At 36.4% G+C, this 23,610-nt stretch overlaps 1 protein-coding gene across 2 annotated transcripts in view; it reads right to left on the reverse strand.

Annotated features, from left to right (window-relative positions):
• Positions 1 to 23,610, reverse strand: part of HDAC9 (histone deacetylase 9) — a 453,421-nt gene that overhangs the window by 84,886 nt on the left and 344,925 nt on the right. For both annotated transcript variants that reach the window (XM_041418222.1, XM_041418228.1), the window contains 4 exons: positions 12,482 to 12,537; positions 12,152 to 12,239; positions 7,713 to 7,832; positions 7,292 to 7,389 (listed from right to left, as the gene is read on the reverse strand). In XM_041418222.1, coding sequence (XP_041274156.1) covers positions 7,292 to 7,389; positions 7,713 to 7,832; positions 12,152 to 12,239; positions 12,482 to 12,537 — 362 coding nt within the window. The remainder of the gene's footprint in view (positions 1 to 7,291; positions 7,390 to 7,712; positions 7,833 to 12,151; positions 12,240 to 12,481; positions 12,538 to 23,610) is intronic.

The following is a 23,610-nucleotide window of genomic DNA, read 5'->3' on the forward strand; positions in this document are numbered from 1 at the left end:
TTTGAAACTACAGACCATGTATGGCTTGGGGTTTTAATCAAATAGTTTTTAACCTGAAGCACATAAACCTGACACATGCCATATTTTATTATCCTTTCTCCTCCACCCCCTACTCTGCCATGTCAATAAAAGAAACTGTGCATCTGTAGAAAAGTAAGCCAACACTAATTAATTTCTGTAATGAACGGTTTCACTTTTGTAGTTCCAGTGAATTAAAGGAGCACCATATATGGTTTTAAAAATCCCAATACAGTAAAGGTGAAAATTTAGGGTATTCAGTCAGAAGAAGTTAGACTTTCCAAATAAAAGTAAAGAAGTAGGAAGAACAAGAGGTTGTAGGTTATAAACACTGTTGCCAGTTTTAGTTTTATGGTGAACTTTGAAGTATAACAAAATGCTGAAAAGCTGTTTATACCACTGTTTCAAATGCTTTTAACTCTGCTTCTCCCTTTCTTAAAGACTCAATGCTCAAAACATTTGGGAAAAAAAAAAAAGCATGAAAATTTACTATTGTTACAAAACCTTCATTACCACACTCAAAAAAGAATTCTAAAGTCACAAATCATCAGGACTACTGAATGTTTACATATGAAACTTAAACTCAAAGCAGATTTAAAAATTATTCCAAGCAGACTTCTACCTTCTTCAAACTTCTTCAAAAGAAACTGCTCAGGCACTCCTAAGTTATCTTTCAATAGCTGATGGTACACCTTTATTTGATTTCTCCTAAGACATTTTCTGTGATAGAAGGGGAAAGAGAGACATCTCTGGTTGACATGAGCATATTTTAAAGATGCCTGGTAGAAGTGACAAGGTCAGGAATTTAAAAAGTGATTGAAAGAGTAACTTATAACTGCAGAATGCTATGGGTGTCTGAAATCAAACCATATACATTCACACAGAAACCATTGTTTAGATTTCTTAGAGCTTCCATAACTGTGTTCTGTTCAGTCACATTTTTCTTCCTAAATGCATTGTCCTTGACAATGCAGAAGGACTGTGGATAACAAGAAGTCCCAATAATGTCCACCTGCATTTGGGTAAATCATTATTTGCCTGTCATACACTACTCAGAGATTCTGCTTTCCTCTATACACAGTAAAATGCTGAATGTATTTCTACCAACAACTGGACAAGAGAAATAACTATAGCTGAGATAACTTTTAGCAGTTATTAAAAAGCAATATATTGAGAATAATTAGTTCCCATTACTAAAGATAAGGATGGCATTTGGCTAGTCTGAGGCTATTGTGAATGGAGTTCACTGGTAACACAATAGGTTAAAGTTCTGAAGATGTTACTGGAGCTTACTTCTCCTTCTTTCATTGACTCATGAGGCTGAGTAGCTGACTTTTTTTTAACTCCTCCCACGCTTTTGTCTTTTTATCTCTTTGAAGAGATATCAAACATTATCAAACATTTGAATCAGAAACTTAGTTTTACTGTAGTTTTTAGACCTCATCTAATATTATATAGCCTCAGCAGCAGCCTCTGGAAATTACAGCCATAGAAAATTAATAGCATTAAGTTATGGGTATTAAGAATCATTATTTAAAAGAACTTTATACTCAAAATCTGGTCTTGGTGGAATTCATTAAACATCACAATACAGCACTGTACTATGACTCACTTCAGTTAGCTACAGCTAGAAAATGCCAATTTTTGTCTTTTACATTCTTTTGTTATGTTATCAGAAACCAAGGTTTCTACTCAGAGAGTTATACAACACTGCGGAGCAGTGATGCCAAAGACAGCCATAATAATATTCAAAATCATAAAAATCTATGGTTCGCCCTCATGTGGTGTATTTAGCTCATTTCCAGAAAATAGCCAAGCCTCAGCATTGAGCAATTAAAGTGATTTGGCAACTGGATACATTTCTAAGTGGAGAGAGATTGAAATAGACCAGAAATACTGTGTTTTGAGAGAAGAAAAATAGGAAAGGACATTACACAGATCATACAAATGTACTTAAAATAATAAATGTAGATAGGGAAGAATGTAAGTTTCATCTACACATGTAACACATAAACAAATAGACATTTAATGAAAGTGGGAGACTAGTGATTTGAGCTAAAACAAAGAATTTTTCTTTTTCAGACACACATACTTAAAACCACGAAATTCAGTACCAACAGGATAAATGGAACTTCTAAAAGTTATCTCAAATTCCTTAGTCAACAAAAAAGTTTTAAAAGTAAAATTTACAGGAAAATTAAATTAATAAATAAAAATGCAAGCTATGCACACTTCTATTAAAAAACATATGGCATATATAGCAATAGAGTGTTCTTCTTAGCATTTATGAGTTAAATTCTAATGTAAATAGTAAAGAAAAACTACAGTCAATATTTATGCTGAAACAGAGTTAACCAGGACAATATATACAAAAACATCAAAAGTACTTTTTACAGAGTTTTTCATTTGAAATGTCAAAATTAAATACCATGAGATCTGGAAATGGTAAACTATGGAAAAAAACCAAATTGTGTACATCAATACAAGATTTCAAATGAACTTAATTGTGCCCTGTATGGCCAAAAGATGACAAGGAATATTTTTGTTAATATTTTTGAGCACAGACTAGAATACAGACAGTTTTAAACATATTGATTTTCTCCCAAAACAACCACTAAGGACTGCAAGACAGGATGAAGATTTTCTGCACATCTTTGTTTTCTTTCATTTTTACATTTTAACACACGTAATTTCAACCATGATTTTAATTTTGAACTTGGTTTAAAATTATATTTTGGGGGTAATTACAAATGTATTTTAAATTAAATAATGGATAAAGCTCATCCTTAACTCTGCCTTATTGCCACCTATTTCTTTTGAATTTGCTCCCCTTCTTAAATTAAAATCAAACACATAACTGCTAAAAGATAATATTATCATGAGCTCTTGCTAATCATTCCAAGAATCACACACAAATACATGTTTCATTTTATGCAAGCTTTTATGGCCAGCTTCATTAATATGCTGTGGCTGTTTTATGCTACTCTGGAGTAGTGCAAAGCAGCCAGAGCATACTGGCTGGTTCAGCTAAATTTACAACTCCTTTGTTGAATAAAAGCAGTGCAAAGCAGTTGGAAGGTACAGCCCAGTTTCCTTCTGTCTCTTGCTTCTCCTTCACTCTTGTGAGCACTCTCATTTGTTTCCATCGCCTTCTGCATCTTCCGTATTCCACTCCACAGAAACACATCTCTCCTGTCCCTTGCAAGCTCCAAGTACATGCAGAGACATATGTGCATGTACAACACAGACCTGAGGCTCATTCTGCTGCCTGCTTTACTGAGCACATCTGGTGTAATGTGGAGCTTATGAAAATAATTATTTGAACATTACTAGTCAACCATTGCTCTTATTTTTTTTTTTTTTTAGAACTGTTGGCAGAAGAGAGTGGATTACATCCTCATAAACTCGAGTGTAAAATCATCCTCCTAGAAAACAGCCACCTCTGGCTTTCAAAGAGATTAAAGCAAATTTAACCTGAATAGGTGGAAGTAAATGATGAAACAAATTCTCTAGAGGGATACTTCAGAGCTTAAAAATAATGGAAAAGAGCTGTACATTTTTGTTATCTTAGGAGAAAAGAAGAATGCCTGTCCTTTAGAAAACTGTCATTATTTCAAGGATTTTTTTGTAGCTAGGCCAGTTCCTTAACTATGGTAAACATCAAACAACACTTTTCTGGCAAAATTAAATGGCATATTGATTTGATTACTGCGATTATTTTCCATTCTACAGAAAGTTTTGTATCCTACATTTTCTACTACCTCCTTGTAGTTAACAAATGCAAACTTATTTTCTTACTAGAAATAAGAAAGACATGAAAACATGTCATTTTTATAAATGAATGAGCAGTCTTCATCTTCAGCCACTTAAATTTGATTTTGCAACAGAAAGAGTTAGTTCAAAGATATAAACTTTTCATGTAGTGCTGAAATCAAAATGGCAGACACAAACCAGCACCCTAATTTTCCCTGTTTTCCACTACAGTCCCAGCACAGTGACTCACTCAGCATGCCTCTGAAGTGATTACTCTGTGCTCAAATTTTTCTGCATTTTCACACATGAAAAGTTGTTTTTTCCTGAAGAAATAGAAATATTTTGTCAAACAGTTTGGATGAAGAGTGAAGCGGAATGTTATTCAGTCCTAGAAGAATTTACATGAAATAGATTTATCTAGTAATTTATGCTGTGGGAAATAACTAGTATTCTGCTACCTGCATATGTATAGGTATGTGTGTAAACGCTTCTACAAATACATTCTGACCTGAAAACTGATATCAAGTACATTGTCATATATAATACCTGGTTATGAGCTGAACTCTGGAGACAGAAAAAACAGCCTTGGTCTCTTTTTCTGTGGACATTATAATTTAGAAGGATCTCTGCTGTGAAATTTGACAGTCAATCAAGTAATAACAAGCTACCTAGTGTCAAGGCTGGTGACACTTCAAATATGTGCTTTGGCGCAATTCTAGGATGAAATTAGGGCTCTGTTGGCGAGAAAGTGAAAGCTATGTCTCCAGCTACTGGTGGAGAGTTTTAGATTATTTTAATGCAAATCTTTCAGTTCCTAAGATCTCAAAGGGTTAGGCTCTGGAACCAGCAGGAAGCCTTGGCTTCTCTCCAAACAGGCTTCAGCCATCTGCAAACTTACTCACACCTTGGTTACAGTGGAGAGGACCTTCACCAGTATCCACTTCTGCCTTGACTAGGGAATGAATATTGCCCAACCTCTCTGTCTACTGGTAGGTATGAAGAGAAAATATCTCTATTTCCCCCTTATTTTTCTCTTAAATTGAAGGTGTTCAAAATTTGCTCCACACCATAGTTTGCACTTTCTCTGTAAGTCTGTCTATAAACGCATGTAATCTAATATAAAAAAACAAATCACATTTTCCTATCTCTGAAATTCACTTATTTTCTTTAAAATTTACTCAGTGTAGACAGAAACTCCAGAACAACAGCTGATTTGTTGGGAGAGCATGACAACTCTTCTATTGATTTTCTGGACTTTTCTGGATGCTTGCCAGTCTCACAATTCTGTTCTGGCCAAACTGAGAACTTAGGCTACATCATGATGCTAATATCCTTGCTATTTTCCATGATGTTTTGGATAATAGCAAGGATAGATTCTGGCCCATGGATGAAGCATCTCTTTACTAGCAGCTATAAATTTACCTACCACTCAGACCAGATCTACAGAAACAGCTACCTGGTCTGTCCTAAGTAATTCACAAATTTTTGTATCTACCCTTCTAAGTTGCATGCTTTTTACTTCAATGATCCCCATTCAAAACTGTCATCCCTGTAATACTAAATCCATCTCTGCAAGACCTACAGAGGGCACACAGCCTGTGATCAGGTCAAAAGGGGCTGAGAGTGTAGGGAAACATTTCCTGTTGTTGCTTGGAGAAAAACATTCACATTCATTACAACATTAATCACAAAGTTAAATGGATGCATTTAAAATAGCAACATTAAATTTCAGCAGTTTTTTTCAAAAAGCAGATTCTAAACTTAAACTTGAATTTCTTTGCCTTAAAAAGATATAGTTAAGTTTATGCAAATGATTAGTAAGAGCGTAATAAGTTACACAAATTTTATTTTCCTGAATAGTGTTGCTTTGCTTAGGAACAGAGACTGAAAATTCTTCTAACTCTGAAGCAGAGTAATAGGAATAGCAGCAACACTAGCTGCTCCAAACAATTTATGAGTGTGCCTAAAAATAGAACTGTGAAGTACATATTTGTAAATGCACTATTAAGCCCAGGTATTTTTCATCAGGATAACAGCGGTACCAATTATGGTTACAGTCTCAGTATGTGAGTCGTCTGTTGAATAAACTGAGACCACCATTCTCTGCATCATTAGATGGCCACATTACCTATATCATTAGTGGGACGGTTTGGATCCAAACCAAGAATGTTGGGGTGGAAATACCAGATATATTAGTATCAGACACTAATACCAGTGATTTGAACCATTCAGTTCCTTAACTTATGTAAAAATCTTATGGAAGTATAGGAAATATCTTGGAAAGAGCTTGAGGCACTACTGAGTGTAGAAAATTTGGAGCCCAACACTTACCATTTGTTTAGACTCTTTTTAGATACAGACAAATGTAAATAAAATTAAAACTTTTTCCACAAAAACAGTGGGATACTGTGAGTATGTAAGGATATTTCTCTGATTTCAGGCGTGTTGTTTATTAGAAACTCTGCATATTATTTCATGGGCTGCACAGAAGTTCTTTGGGAAAAAAACAAAAAACACACAAACAAAAACTCCAACAAACAAAACAAGAGTTTGATGGGTTTTTGTGGTGTATTTTCAATAGAGTATAGTCAAAAACTGTATAAGGTAATTGCACTACTTTAAACTAAATGTCTTGAAATACATTAGAGATACATGTTGGTTTTCTCATTGCCTTTCTGGCATATCATTCTTTTTCAAATGAAACTCAGAGGTGTAGTATTTGCCCAAATTTGAAAGATGAGCCCTACACCTTTCCTAAACTTCACTAAATCCTTCCACTGGATTGTTTTACAGTGAAAGGAAATGGTGTATCTAAGACAGGGCACTGAAACACTTTTGGCCTATTCTTATCTCCTCTGGTCCCATGAAAATAAGACTTAATAGACAATGAAGCATCACCTATGAAGGAATAAAATTTCATTTATGAATGAGCTATTGAGAATATTCAAAGAGCGAGCAAAGAGAAATACAGCATGCAACATTTCCTATCATTCTTATTGCAGTATATAAAAATTATTTATTTTAATTAAATAACACTTTACTGCAATTTTTAGGAAAAAAACCGAATTGTCAAATCTGTGAGCATCATAATGAGTCTTTTAAGTGAGTGAAGAACACTGGATTTGGACCATACTTCATATTGCTTTTTGTCTGCTCTACTGGCATGTAACTGCAATCAATGTGAATGTGAGCAGTAGTTTTCTTTTGCCTGGCATAAATACTTACATTTAAATTTTATAGATAGAGAAGTAAGCAAGCTCAAAGTAATTTTACTGGCATGGCATAATGATGAAAACACAAGTGATCCATTAAATAATTAGAAATTTTTTGTTGATTCTGCATGGATGATCACAACTATAAAATTACCATTTTTAAAATTTACTAAACTCTCATATACGGGGATTCCAGGATTAATTTATTTTCATCATGGATTATTCTCCTGACTTTCAATATTACATTAGCTCTTATTCATGCACTTTTGCTCTACAAACAGTTTTCAAGACTCTTAAGTGGTACCAACCTGAATGCTGTGAGATACTCAACGTCACCCATAGGAGGATCCAAGCCACCTGTCCAAGCAATATTTATGTTATACCCTTCACCAGGGCCACTTCCAACCTGAAAAAAAGAAATAAAATGCCAAAAACAGAGAAAAAGTGGAAAAAGGAAAAGGAAAAGAGAGAGGGAAACAGGAGAAGAAAAAATTTCTCAAATGTGCATTAGAAACAAACATCAAACAACATGTCAGATCAGCCTTGTTTGACAAGGACTGCTCTGGGTTATGCACTTGTTCTCCACTGGTCCCCTGCTCCCAGTAGACAATTTGGTAATCTGGTGTAATTTAGAGAACCAGAGAAGGACAAGAAAATTAGGGGTAATCATGCAACGCAATTACCTGAAAGATACAAATAAAAATGGGGCTCTAAAGAAATAAACCTAACCTCATTTGGGGCTCCACTGCCGGGGAAGAAGTTGCCTTCATCATAGCGATGGAGGGAAACATACAGGATGCTGGGGTCAGCATAAAAAGCCTGCTGTGTACCGTTGCCATGGTGAACATCCTAAAGGAGAAAGAAAACAGATGACAAATGTAATAATGTCCAACTCAGTGTAGAGAGCTCAGTTCTGCTTTCTTTTACACCCCCCTCCTCTCTCTCTCTCTCAGTTTCTCTCCCTCTCCCTTGCCCTCCTTTTGTCTTTCCCTTTCCCCCTCCCTTCACCACCCCATACTTCCTGAACTTTCAGGCAAATTACTCTTTAATGCACTCATTTTTTAAACTGGCTTCTAAAAATCAGGAAACCATAGCGAGCGTGCCCTGGAGACTCCAGATGAGCAGTCATTGAGAAATCCCAGTCCTTTTGTACAATTAGATATTTATACACCGGCTCTTTGTACTCCTTGCCTCAGTGATGGAATCTAGCATCCTGTTTTATGGAGGAATTTTATGACTTATTAACTGCCAACAGTTCATAACCCCTCAGGCTTAATTAACTAGCCTCATTGGCCTCTGAAGAAAGACTAATGTTTAAACTACAAACTAGTATTTTGCAGAAGGATCTATGGTTTACAGAGCTTTTTCACAATTCTTGACAGAACACTAAACATAAGAGTATTCATTGATTTGCCAAGTTCCACTATTGAGGTCAAAGGCTCTGCGACCAGCTGAGTAAATTGGCTTTCTTGAAACATTCAGTTCTGTTCAGTCCCTCAGCAGTTAGATCCACATCAAAAGAGATGCCAGATGCAGAAAGGACTTCATACTTCATTTTGGCAAAATCATGACGGCAACAGTTGAAGACATAGGAATATGATCTCATTAGCTATTAAATCATCTGGCAGATAGGATGGTGCCTTCCACAATCAAGGAGTGACCTTGGTCAGTCTCCGTATTTCAAACATTATATAATGACAGTGAATAAAATTCTGTCTTTAAATAAAAGGCTGGCAAAGAAATGCTGACAGTATATCTATAAAACAAAGGCTGATGATGCAGACATTTCCTTTTTTTTAGTTTGTTTTCACAGTTCACTACTATTCTATGTGGTTAGACACTCAAAAATTTTACAAGTGAAAATGGAAAATCCACTTGTCTTTCAGTAAAAGTTTAAAAAAATGTTTCTTCACTGGCATTTCTAAGAAGCTGAAAAGTTACAGATATTTTTTGTTTTCCTCCTTTAAGCCATCCCAAATTTCTGATTTAGAGAATTAAGGGGGACAGACGAAGTATGCTGAATGGCAACACTGTCACTGTCACCCAGTCTGTATTTGGTTTACAAATGTTATGAGATCTAAATCCAATTTAGTGTCTGCGAAACAGAAGTCACATGCTCCTCACTATGCCTACTCCAGGAGGGCTCAAGCTGTACCTCAAGGTGTGCACTACCAATAGCACAGCAAGCACTGAACATTGCTTGTCCTCCTTGCCAGCTGAAGCAGCCCATTTCACCCACATTGTTCAGAACTCTCTGCATTGATTGAGTCTTACTTGTACTGCATTGTGCTTGACTTGGACCTCCTCTGGGACCTCTGTAGGGTAGTACTATAAGAGTTTCTTTTCTTTTCTATGTTGAAAGTACTTGAAACAACACACGGATGGAGTTACAACCGAGCTGTGACTTAATACCAAGGTTAAATGTAACATGTGAGATGTGCAAAGAACACACTGGTATGAGGCTGTTGAATATTTCAAGGCAGCCAGTCTAGTGTCAGATGGTTCTGACTGGCAAATGAAGTAAAATCTGACATGCAGACTAATCACAGAATCCCATTCAGTCTTCACCTGTGACAGAGTTAATTGGTTTACTCCAAAATAGACTCAAATCCTACTAGCATAAATGCAAGTATGGATGATCCTGGAATGAAGATTTCAACAACCTGACAAGCTATGCTGGTCACATAGATAGATCTGCAGGGACACAATAGGACTTCACTTTGTTATTTTAATTCATCTTTCTTTTCCATACATATGTGGGGCTTTAGATATATTCTTTCTGTTACAGTTTCCAAAACAGAAGGAAAAGTGTTAAAGGGGGATAGAGACTTTTTTTTTTGCTATTATTTTCTTTTAAATTATTCAAATCTCAAGCTAGCTTTCTTGTTTAAACTTTGATTCCACTAAGAGCTCTTTTTTGAAGAGCAGTAACGTCTCCAATTAGACAAAGGAATGTGTTCTTTAAGACTGCGGATGTTAGCATGAGGGAAATGAGTTTGTATTCTGCCCTTAGTAGATCAAATGTATTCAGGGTATGTAACTCAGTTCAAAACCAGAGATTTATGCAAATGGTGGAATGAGGAAAAAATCCTGTCAGATAGGTCTTTTATTTTACTATATAAATAGACTAAATAGATGAAGGGAAGATTGAAAATTAAAAAGTCAAAAATTTATATATGAAGACGTAGCAGCTATGAAGACTACACTTAACTTGTAACTAGAGTACATTTTAGTGTGTGGGATTGGATATGACTTTTTAATATTGATATTGTAGTAACATGTACAGCTTGCCAACTTGCATGAGTTCCTGCTGTGCTAGTCACTATCAAAATATAATCTTAAAGGTTAATTTCAAGTCTAACATCTGTAATTCCATTCTTTCCTCAGATGCCCCAAACTCTGTTGGTGGGAATAAAGATGTCACTATTAACTTGTTCATTCATTCAGTTTGGCCTGTGATTTATCCACAGTTTGCATGCATAAGAAATTTTCCATATGAATTTTTTGTGTATCACTGCTCTGATAATGGAGCAGACTAGGGACTGGACTGCAATTGCTCCAGGAATGAAGGCATCTGTGTCAGCCATATATTTCTTCCTTTTCACCAGCTGAGTTATTCTGGTCAATGGGACAGTTGCAGAAAGGCTGAAAATTCCCCATCTACTTTCCTGGGTAAAGATAGGCAGCTTCACAGGTAATCATTTGCACATTTAACCTTGCCTTGCAAAACTGAAGCTGAATTTCTAAGTGCTTATTGGCTAAGTATATCCAAGTGAAGTGTTTTGGTTTTTTTTCTCAACAAGGCAAATATAACATTTACAGGCAAAAAGACTTAAGAACATTCACAAACTTTGAGTAGACTTTTCCTATTAAAAAGTGAGAATAAACAGAGAGTTCACTTTTGACCAGAATTTACAGCAATGAACTGAAAGATTCAAGTCAGCAAACAGACACAACATATAGTAGAAGTGAATTTTTCAGAAATAATAGTTTCTGGCAGCTTATAATTATGTTTCTAAATGACAGTAGAACAATTTGAGAAATATTTCAAAAACATTCTAAGAATATTTAATCTACACATATACTTAGTCTGCCACTCATTTTTCACTTACCATTCCTTCTCCCACACTCCCCCCTTTCTCTGCTTCTCTTCAACAGTCAGTACGCATATTTAACTGAACAAAAGTGCTAGATGGTAAGGCCATGACTCCACAATAAGATTTAATTATGAGTGCAGATATGAACAAGATTTAGACTATTAAGCCCTGCACTTCAAAAACCCTTTAACATATTTTGTCTTTAAATCTTTTATCACCTGCAAAAATTAATTAAGTGCAGATGTAACAGGTTAGGTTTTGATGCCAGGGTTCATTTCCTGTCTATGCTTTGTCAGACACCCTATTACACCTCGTCATGAACTGTAGGAAAACAAAAATGGTGCTCATAAATCAGCATTCAACTTTCCTTGGGCTGTGCGTTGGGCTGATCCTTTGAGTGCAAGGCAGAGCTCCAATTCATTATTCATGAAAATAATATAGCCAACATGCCAAATGTCATCTGTATTTAAATAATCCATTTGTTAAACGTATTAAGTATTGTGTAAAAATGCCTTTTATTAAAATGCAAGACTAATCCAATGAAGTGGATTTTTAATCACATAGGTTTTCTTCAGGGAACCACCAAAACCTGGAATACATGACTAGAAAATTTCTTGGGGGGAATGACCCATCAATTGTTTAATAATATCAAAGTTACACAACAAGTCAAATCATAGCGAACTGGGGAAAGCGGTCAATTTTGTTACCAATGTAACAACATTCTTTAAAGAATATTTGACTACTTAAAGTTTCTATTCTGTAGGGAAAAGTAAACTTGGGTTCTGTAGGGTTATTTTAACAGTGGAAGTATCAATTCATTTAAGGACCATAAAAGTTGCCCTGATCTGTGCCTTCTTCTCATTAAATTGCAGTTAACACCATTAAAGTGAAACATAGATGTTTATAGCTTCAGTACTGCCATCCTGGCTTTAATGAGTTCCCAAAATCAGAGGAAATGCACACCTTTATAACTTGTAGGTATTAAAAGCAGGAAAGTCGGACTTATAAATACAAATTCATTATCTTTCATCTAGATGCACTTTGAGTGTGATGCTTGCCAAGAATACATACCAGATCTACAATCAATATCTTGCCTATATTTAGCTTGTCTCTCAAGTATTTGGCAGTAATTGCAATCGAATTAAAAAAGCAGAACCCCCTGTGGAATAGAGAAGAACAGAAATAAGAAAGCAAATCAGTCAGGAAAACAGCTATAAATAATGTTCAGAGCATTTAAAAAAATGCTATATGATCTCTGAGGCCATAAATCTGCTTCTGGGAGTACCTAGAAAGCCTTTTCAGTCATCTGCTAGCAATTACAGTTCTTCAGAGACATGCACAATGCAGGTGATTGCCAGTAACCTTAGTGCTCCAAGATGGGCAATATTCCCTGGTACTTACATGGCTGTTGATTCTTCAGCATGATGGCCTGGGGGCCTTACAACAGCAAAGCCATTCTGTAAGAACAAGATAGGTTTTCAATTATCAGCTTGAAAAAATACTTGACTCAGAGCAAAACAGAGCAGCAGGCAGATGGGATTGAAATCTATTAGAGCTTCTTGAGCACTTTTTCTATCCAATCACACTTTCATAGTACTGCCAGAAACAATACTGTTGAGAATAATGGCATATAAGCTATACCAATACACACACGTGCATACATACATACACACACGACATGATCTAAAGAGGAGGAAAAAGGCAGGATGATAAAGCCCTGTTATGAATTCTGCTGTTTAGAATTCGCATTTAAAATGCAGGTAATCTAAGATCACATAATCTTAATTTGCTCTATCTTGAGATGCTTCAAAACAGAACTAGTTTAAGGTATATATTTTACATGCTTAGCCATTGTTGACCTTACCTCTATATAGACTAAATGATAAATTCAGACCCACACACACACATAATTCCTAACAGTAGAAAAAGGATGACAATGAACATCCCATATTTCTGCAAACCATAAATTACACTTGGGAGTCTGCCATGCTTGCAAGTTAATAGATTCCCTGAAGTCAATTTCTAACACACTTTCTGGAACTGTATGTACATTTCATGAAGTACAGCACTAGGATAAGTGATGATCAAGGAATTTTTTACCTCTGGAGTCACTGAAGATAAAAGAAAAATGGAATTTCCATCCTTCCAGTGTGGGTAAGACAATTACCATATACATAAAAATAAGAAATTATAATCTGTACGTGAGATATTTGTCCATGAGATATCTTGTATTTTCACACAGCTTCACACAAATACTGGATGTGTATGTATGCCTGCATGACCAATCAAGCATTGTATTCTCAGGGAGGAGGGGAGAGGAAGAAAAAGTTGTAATACTTCTGTATTTTATTCATCAATATTAAAGTATTCCAATTTTATATACTAAAACTTGACAAATGTAAATGTTTCAGTCTTCTCTTACCTGAGAAAAACAGAACGATCATTAAACTTTCACTCACGCTGGTGTAAATACAGAAGAACATGGCAGCTAATAGTTACATTGGTTCCTGTGAATCTGTTATTTACAATAATATGATTGTATGGCTTGTGTGTACCCGTGGAATTGTCTACCTATGTTGCTTCACTGGCATATATTTATAAACAAATACTACCATGTTGTCTTATTTAATTTGCTACTATATGTAATCCAAGCAGACAGCTGCCAAGTTTTGTGGAGCATGGCCAAAGTTCTATCAGAATACAGTAAACTTAAGTAAGTATTAAGTACAATACCAAGGGAGTGCATGTGTAACAGCAGTTCTTCTGGCCACCATTTAAAGAATCTGAGGGATTTGACATCATGACTTATTTTGTATTGTGTCCAAACTAAAAATACAAACCCAAACAAACAAAACACAACAACCCAATAATTAAAGGCACAAAAATGATATATGTTAGTATTCATGCAGGCATTCCTGGAGATGAGATATAAATTTCCTACAGATCAAGCACACCAGAAAAAAAAAAAAAAAAGGCATTACGGACTGCACTAATTTGCAGAACTCTCAGCTAAAACTGTATTCTCTATCCTTCTGAGGATTTAACATTTTCTTTTCACACAAAACATGACTTAGAGAAGAATTTGGCAAAGAACTCTTTTGTAGCCTTTATGAAAAAACAAAGTATGCTGATGAATGTCCGGATACTGAGATGAATGTCGGGATAATGAGCTGAAAAAAGACTCAGCAAAGAGGGTATTACTAGAGAAAGAGCATGATGCTACCTGCATTTTCTTCTCTTGATATTTTTAGGAATTTGGAAAAAGTCCATGAAAGGCTTACAGCTGCCCCTGCTCAGCTAACAGCTCATTATCATCCAACTTTATCAGTATTCCCAAAAGATCAATATAATTAAGATGATTATCTCTAGGAGGATTTCATGGGGCAATATAGAGACAGAAAATATCAGCAGTGCTGTTTTTGACAATATGACAGTTCCAGTGTAGGTTTCTCTTCTGTTCCCTTTGACGAGACTCTTTGGAAGCCCTGTTTTATTACATCTAGGTAATTTCTGGAATCAGAGCTTAACTCTTACAGTTCTCCATCAGCACACAGGATATACACAACAGCGTTGTGACCACTTTTTATGAGTTTTATACATCACAAAAGGTTCAGTATTCACATAGGAAACTTTCTTATTTTAAGAAATACTGAGTTTTTTAAGAAATACTGTGCATATATTACACTGATGATAAAATACATAGTTGAATTATACCAAACACTGAAAACTAGTTACCACACAGAATTACCGGCAACTTTTGTGCAATTGATAAAACACTGAATTTCTCCTACTTTCAAACTTTGCATGAACACAGCATACACTACTACAATATAACATTAATTTTTTTTTCTATTTAGGCAGTTTTTAAATACCAGACAGTAAGCTCAGTAGACAGTAGGACAGTAGACGGAAAAGCAAAAATCTGCTTTAAAGACAGAAAGACTAACACAGAGCAACATGTTGAAAATGAAGCCAACACACATAAATTCAAAGTGTTTTTGTACAGAGCCTTATTTATAGTAGGATACAGACACCTTTATAAGTAGACAGAACATAAAACTGACTGACAGACATGAACATTAGAAAAACTATTCATGGCTGTGCCATTATGTGATTACCTTTATTTAAATTTGAGGATTAAGAATAAAGCCTGAATAGAGATATTCTAAAATCTGTGCGTATTTGAACAACAAAGGAAGAGAAGTCTGCCCAGACTCAATTTACACAGAAGATCGACTGCAGATAAACCTGCTGAGTTGGACCATTAATAAAAACTAAGAAAAATGTCAGTCTTTTTCCACAGTCAGCTACGTATTCTCTTCTTTCATGAGTCTAAATAGGTAGATGGATGCTTGATTTCCAAAGAACAGAGGTGTACATCCTACTGTGGCCTTCTTGTCTTTGGTGGTCAAGTTAATCCCTTTCTCTAGGGTTCTGGGTTACAGTGTTGGTCTACATCAAGCTTGGGCATCTACTGTGCCTCTCAATTAACCTTTCCAAGACAAGTACTCAAGACAATACCATAACATAAGTGGACAATTCAGGGCTTAGAAGTGACCATTTATTGCAGAGTTCCACTGGTGTTTCTATTACATTACCTCCACACAGGAGGTAAAACTAGACACAGACAATTTTTCTCTAGGCAATATGTGGTCATTGTGGCAAGGTGTGAATGATTCTTCCATTCACATGACAGTCTTGAGGAGCTTGTTCTGCCTAGATTCCAAGTGAACCAAGAGTTACCTGGACAGTCAGGTACTCCAGGTATGGTGAGAAGCCTCACTGGAAAGCAGTGCATAGTAGTTTCAGCCTAGTACTGCCCTAGGAAAATTATCTGGCTTTTTGTAGACTTTGAGAAAAGCCAGTGCCATGCAAAAAGTAGCAATAAACCACAGCAGGTACTCCAAGTGCACTTACTGAAGTGCAGAAGACTCAGGTTCAATTTCTTGAACATGGGGATGAATTTGTAATCTTTTTTCCCACATCACTTTGTGTATTTAGATTATGTGGTCCATAAAATAGATACTGACACACATCTTTTCAGTCTAAGTTTTCTAACAATAGGTCTGGAGTCATGCTCTTCCTCAGCTTTTATTCAAACACAAAAATTTGTTAATTAATATTATAAATTGAAGGTCTTCTTGTATTTTAAGCTGTAAACCCCTGTATGAATTAGCAATGACATCTGTGTCATCTATTCAAGAGGGAAGAGGCACTGAAAGAGCAGAGGCTTCATATGAAAAAACCCTTTTACTGCGTGGGTGAGCAAGCAATACAACAGCTTGCCCAGAAAAGTTGTAGACTCTCCATTCCTGGATATACACAAAATGCATCTGGACATACACCTAGGCAACTAGCTCTTGGCAGCTGTGTTTGAGCAAGGGAGGTGGATAGAATGACCTCCTGAGGTCACTTCCAACTTCACCTGCTCTGTATTTGAGAGGGAGACCGAGTAACTAACTGGGGGTCTGAATTTCACACTTGAAGCTCAACTTGCTCCTAAGGTTAGGTGATGGAAGTTTTTAATTTCTACTGGTCTAAATCCCTTAACCTATCTCACAGTTAACTCTTAAAACTACCAGTGCTTAAACAAGGCAGTCTTGGGCATGCACTTGTTTTTAATGGAAAGGTTCTATTTTTGCTTCAATGTGCACGTTTCAGAACGAGAATTACACAGAAATGTATAATACATCATTATACAGATATGTATCTGTCCTGTCAGAATTTACATTCCCCGAGTTATATATATACATATACATACATACTCGTATCCTTATAAAGTCATATAAAAAACCAATTTCATTATATTTAAAAAGTGGTCCATAAAGTGTAGCTCACAGATCTAACATCTAAAGTGGCCTTAGTGCCATCCTTACCTCTGCCTTCTCTGCTATAGTCAAGACCTACAATAACAAACATCAGGGCTGCTTTCAGTCTTGGCTGCCTACAAGAATCCACTTGCAACTGCTACCAGGAAGAAGAGAACCATATTCTTATCAGTGCCACAGGCTGTAACACAATCTCAACATGCTATGCCATCCATCAGGGAGGGTAAGCATGAGAATGAGTGGTGTAAGGCTGAGGAAATCCTTGGGCACCTGTTTGGGACAATTTTACAAGCTACTCATACGGCCAGAGCAGGAGTCAGCTCTTGGCCCCAAGGGTCTATGCAGTGAATGCAGTGAACAAGAACCTGTGATTTAACACAGCAGTAGTAGCAGGATGTAAATTTGCCAAAAAAAACCAATAATGGACATGAGGGAATACTATTTTGTCTTGCAGAGGAGGCTAGTAGAGGCCGAGTACACAGAAATGGACATTAAACACTTAACTTTGATGGAAACAAAGAGCTCCCTGTCTGCTTTCCTGAAGGCCTAAGTGGCTGGCATCAGAAAACACACATGAAAAGCTGGTGCTTGCAGACTAGCTCAGATACAACCATGACAGACTGTTTAGACACAAGTAGTGTTAACTATATTGGGGAAGAAAGCAGACAAAAGAGTTTTAGTACGGAGTGGTCATGGAGGTAAGCCATGTACCACACATATAATTAAAGTCATCTGATTATATGAAATAATAACAGTCATCCAGCTATAAATATAACCATAATTGCTGGGATACAGTATCTAAGAAATGGTTTAATATGAAATTTTGCAATATTTCTAACTTTGTAAAAGCAAATACAAACTACTATCTAAAAGATTTCATTGGTAACTTTGATTGAAAGCTTTTATCAATCATATCTTTAACAGTAGTAAAATAAATATTCATTTGTTACTGTTTCTTACACGCAGGCATTGTTCAAAATGCTGTGGATGCGTGTGGAAAAAAGGCCTCTTTTTGTGGCTGTCTCACATCACTCAGAATTTTTTTTCAAGCAAAGGGAGATTTTTATAGGGCAGAGGGTGAAAAGGTAGAAACAAGGGTAGGGAAGAGCTTGCAGGAGAAATAATGTCCAGGAGGCATCTGGGCACAGTGGACATTTCAGGAAAGGAGATTTCTGTAGGCAACCAAAGGAGCTGTGTGGGGTTTTGTGTTGCTGGCCTAAAGCTCCACTAGAGGAAGGACACTATGGGACTAAAGAGACATTTCTTTTCTGCTCTTTTTGATTATTTTGTCTTTAGAATGGTAATTTTTGTTGTTGTTGTTGTTTCAAGAAAACCTAGCAATAGAGCTGTGAAATATAGCTGAAAGATTTTTTATTTAGAATACTTTTAAAACTAGAAAACTAAGAACTTGGGGAAAGAGGAGGCTGATTAAGCTAATTCTGTTTATCCACTAGATTAGTACTACTTACCACATGATGATTCCTCCATAGCCCTGGGTGACAAAGGCCTTGAGACCAGTAAAAACCAGGCTCATTTGGAATGAGAGCTTCAAGTTCAATTTAAGTCATCTATGGATTATACAAAGACACCAGAATAGCAAGGACCAAATTCAGGAGGTTAACTTTGGTATTGATTCAACCTGACATATCAGAAAGAACAATCCCAGGCATGTATCAGATTCTGGTTCAGGGGAAACTCATTTCAACTGCTTTCATTCTGTTAAATGACCCTTAGCTACCTACAGGGCAACTTTACATGTTTGTTTGTGTGTGTGTGCATGTGCACACCCACACATGATAAGGTAGAAAAATGGCTTTTGCTTCACTTGATTCAGCTGAAATGGATACTTACGACAGACCATACTTTTAACTTATGTGCCTTTCTTCTTGAGTGTTCTTTTGAAAAGTTGCTTCTTAATTCACTCAAACTTTTTTTTTCTTTTTTTTTAAGCAGGGAATAATCACACAAATCCTACCAGCTCTTGACAGTATTTTGTGTAGGTCTCTTCTGTTTCAAGTTTGCCAAATTAAAAAAATATACAGCACTACATGTTTCTATCATAGAGAACAGTGCTACCATCACCAAGATTTACATATTTAAAGGATATGCAAAGTAAACTAGACAGTAATCCTTATTCTGTATTTAAAATACTTAATCCTACCTTATAATAGTACTGAAGGGGTCATCTGAGGCTGAAGAAAAATGTTTCAGCAGTGTTCCTTTGCATTTTCAACAGCTACATGTTCTGCTCTGGCAGTGAGTTATCTATGATGATTGAAAGTCATCTCCCACTGGGAGAATGACTCCCATCTCCCATTTGGTAACCTCTTCCAAAAAGAGGTTTTTATTAGGTATACTTTTTAAAAATTATATTTTTCACCTGTATAATTTTTATTCCTGCCAGTCAATTTAAAGATATTGAGGACAGAAAGAGAAATGCACAATTTGTTATCAGAAAATAAATTAAAACACATTTAATGTTCACAAAGCAACACAAAATAAAACAACTACCACAAGAACAAATAACATTTTGGAGGACTTCATTATTCAATGAAGTATCATTACTGCAAAATTATCACACTAACCTAACTGAACTCCAGTTTTTTAAATGTAGCATTAACCACTTCATAAACACCTAATATATGGCAACAAAACAGGTGCTGGCATCAACATGAATAATTTGGTTAACAAAATGAAAATATCAGCAACCTAAACTCTTTCAGGAAAAATAAAAATCAATTTCACAAGCTAAGTCCTAAAGATAAGAATCTTTGCAAATTCTAACAGTTACAAATGAAATCTGAAACTCAAAAGACCATGGATGCAGAAACTCTCCTTATTTTTCTCCAAGACTTGTCTAATGTGTGGTTTGGAGACCCTCTGTACTTGTCCAGTTGGGCAGCAGGAGGGATGTGCCTGCTGTGTAGAGGCAGGTGACAGATGCAGAAGCAAGGGAAGAGTCTCTGGTGCCCAGCTGCTTGTGAGGGAAGTAGCACAGCAGCAGGGAGGGGAGGTGCACTGAGCTGAGCATCACAATGGATGCAAGGGAAGCACAGGGCTGGGCAGCAAATGAGAAGGGAGGGCAGGAGAGCACCTTACAGTGCCACATCCTGCAGCAAAGAAAGAGAGCACTGGGACCCTCAGGAGACACTTCCAGGAAATAAATGCTCTCTGTCTGCATCTTTTTGGGCCCTCTTTCCGAAGGTGAGGTCATTAAGTAGAGGCTAGAGACAGTGATTTCCAGGTTCATGAGATACACTGCATGCAAGAAATCATATGCTGGGCACCACCTCTATTTCTTCCACAAGCCCTAAGGAATGTATCATTGGACTTCTCTTATCTGATAAAATGATTTATTGGACATAGCTAAGGACTGTGGTGGAATTCTATTCATTCAGATCCACATACTCCCCTCTTCTAAAAATCTGTAGTCAGGCAGAAGACTATTACAAGTTTTTGACATAAATCTGTTTGGGAAATGAGAAATGACCAAACATAGATTTATAAAAACAGACAGGAGAGGTGTGGCTCTTATTCCACATAACATAAATACCTCATTGGGCATCAGCAGCTTTCCTAATTATAAACAGCTCAAAAAAGGTAACCTTCGTACAATAATTAGGCTCATCTCCTACTGTAAAATTGCCAAGAACACATTCATCAGACATGTCAACAAATTAATGAAAAAAGGAAAAGCATAGCATTTGACTATCACATTTATAGTACTATATATTTCAGTAGTGGTGTAATTCTTTATTCTCTATTAAATACTACCTCAAAAGTATATCAAATGGATATTAAAGACTGCTTATTATGTTGTTAAGCAGATCCACAGAATGCTTTAACAATTGTATATAATTAAAGTTAAAAAATCCAGATTAAGACTTCCCAGAGAAGCAACAATTTGTCTTAATTTTAAAAAATAAAAACAAAACAAAAATAAACAAACAAAACAACAACAACAAACCAACAAACCCCCCCCCCCCAAAACCCCACACCAGCCTCCCCTGAAAAACCCACACCACTGTTAATTACTATTGTGGCTATTGTTTTACATCCCTAGTACTGCCATACCGATGTTTTTCCCAGTGATCAAGGAGATCAAAGAAATCTGATGTCTCACAAGGGGTTTGAACTACAGCAAAGAGAATTCCTCTTAATTCCTTGTCAGTTTTTGAACACAGTCCAAATCAGATGAACAACATCTTGCTGTTCTCAATGAGGCTTGTGTGCAATGGGACTGATGTCTCAGGAAATTCAAAATAAAGAACTTTTTGCCTTGTATATGAGTTTGTCTCATGCCCAGCTCTGTAATGAATCTCCCAATTGTTCTGCAGACTTTCATGGTTTATTTTTCAGTCTCATCTCTTTTCTTAGCAACATAGCTCCAACCCACAACTATCACTTTGTGCCATAGCAAGCAATATCAGTAGAGACCATGGAATAAGCATAGACATTGAAATGTCCTTCCTGAAATGAACTTTATATGTCATATCCCCATCCATACAGGGCACTTGATGCTTGTTTCCACACTCTAGTCCAGCACTGTTGTAAAAAAATGTGGGGTTTAAATTGATTTAATTGATGCCAAACTGCCAGTACACCAACTGATAGCAATCCACAGTGGTAAACATCCAGGGAACTACTTTGGTGTGCTTCTCATCTTGCTGTTAACATGTTGTAGAGCTGTTATATAGATTGCATGCAATTCTTGGAAGGTGTTTTTTCTGCCATCCAAAAATTCTGAGACTGTAGCAGATCATTCCAGATTCCCATCAGAGCGTAATCCTCCCACTCTGCTCACAGTACAGCCCCCAAATGGTTGCTTCACATGCATATCTGCTCAATGAATGCACATGAAAGTAGTCAAGTTCATCTTCTTTCCCTTAGATTTTCAAAAGCACACCACAAAATTGGTATTTTCCCTAACATAAACATCTGATCAACTTATTTTTCTACAGATAAAATGCAAGAAGATGGAAAAGGAACAAGTAAAAGTGTAGACTGGAACACACAGACTCATACTGGTCTACAGTCATATGGAGATTGCAGAAACTCCAGAAACAACTGCAAAACCCTCCCTAGTGCAATTTACGATATGAGAGTATTGAGAGCAACCTGGTAGCAAACCCTGGGTTTGAATGGATGCAGACAATGAGCACAGGAAGACTGTGCTAAAATAGCTAATGTCAGGACTGTTGCACTTACAGAACTTCTGCTAACATGCTTTCCTACTGACAGTCAGGCATTAATAACCTTTCCATAGCCTTGAATGAATAATACCACATGGAGATTGATAGTTCATACAGATGCCATAGGCATGTAAATCACTGGCCTTCATGCTGGAAGTCTAGGAGCAGGTTACATAAACACCTATAAGGAATGGCAGGAATATTCACAATTCTCTTTCACAGCAAATCTTTTCCATTTCTGTTTTTCTGAAGATTTGGTTTAAATCAGCTACTGGGCCTATTGAAAAATTGCCTTTCCTATGTCTCAACTTGCAAGGTGCATGAGACTTCAGTTCTCTGCATTGTAGAAAATATTCTATTTAGGATCAACAACAATGTTACATTAAACTACAAACTAGTTCTAAATATAGAATACCTAGTACTAAATATAAAACATTTGTTTACAGACTTCTGCAACACCAGTAGCAAGACAAGTCTCACAATGGCTGATTCTCTTCAGCTGTCTATCACACACTTATTTAAGCAAGAGCATTCACACTGTGTGAGACACATCACAAATGCACAGAGGTAAGTGGTAAAGATTCTGCAGGGGACCTCGCTCATGTCAAGTGCACACAGGACATATATCAGTATTCTTACCAAAACTTGCTTTTAAATTGTCTTAGACACTGGTGTGTGTCCTACAGTTTCTAAAGATAAGAACTAGCTAAAAAATCCTTCCTCATGTTCATTATTCCTGTGTATGAAACAATGCATAGAGAGTTACACATCTTACTATGCCCAAAAAATCTTAAAAGGGATGAAGAACCCATCAGAAAGGATACACAACAGGATCCCATATAATGCACCCTGCCCCTGATCTGAGATTTCAAAAATTGTACATTTTTTGTGATCCCTGGCTAATGATTTCAGTACTTGAACATAAAAATTCAGATAAACATAAAAACATAAAACTGCATTTTATTATTTCAGAGCTATAGTACTGAATTTCACCTGACTGTGCTCTCACTTATACCCTGATACATTCTGTATCTATCTAAATATATACATAAATATATGTATCCATTCCCAAATAAGTAGCTAACATATTTTGATTGAAATAAGAGAAATATACAGGAAGAACATTTTCCAAACAGAATTTGTAATTTTAAAAATCATCATGCAGTGTTAATTTAAAAATATTTATTTCCATCTTGATTCTGGAAATAGGACTGAATCCATTAGTATGTGGACTGGAAAGCGAATAAACAGTTTCATTAAGGAGACATGTTAGCTCCAACAATGTTTATTGGGGCAAGCCTGCACTCTGGCTGCATATGGTGTACCTTTAAATAGGGCCGTTAAAATACCAAATAAAATGTCAAAGTCTGTCAGGTCTGGAGCTTTTATAAATTGTTTAGACTGGGGATAATTTGGGTTTCGTACATCATGCCTTGCAGATCCGGCGGCACGGAGACAGGAGCGGGAAGGGGCCCGGGAGAAGCAGGGGCACGGGCGGGCTGGCAGCCGG

This window comes from Onychostruthus taczanowskii, unplaced genomic scaffold (genome assembly GCF_017590055.1).
Source record: "Onychostruthus taczanowskii isolate IOZ18803 unplaced genomic scaffold, ASM1759005v1 scaffold59, whole genome shotgun sequence".
Taxonomy (NCBI): domain Eukaryota; kingdom Metazoa; phylum Chordata; class Aves; order Passeriformes; family Passeridae; genus Onychostruthus; species Onychostruthus taczanowskii.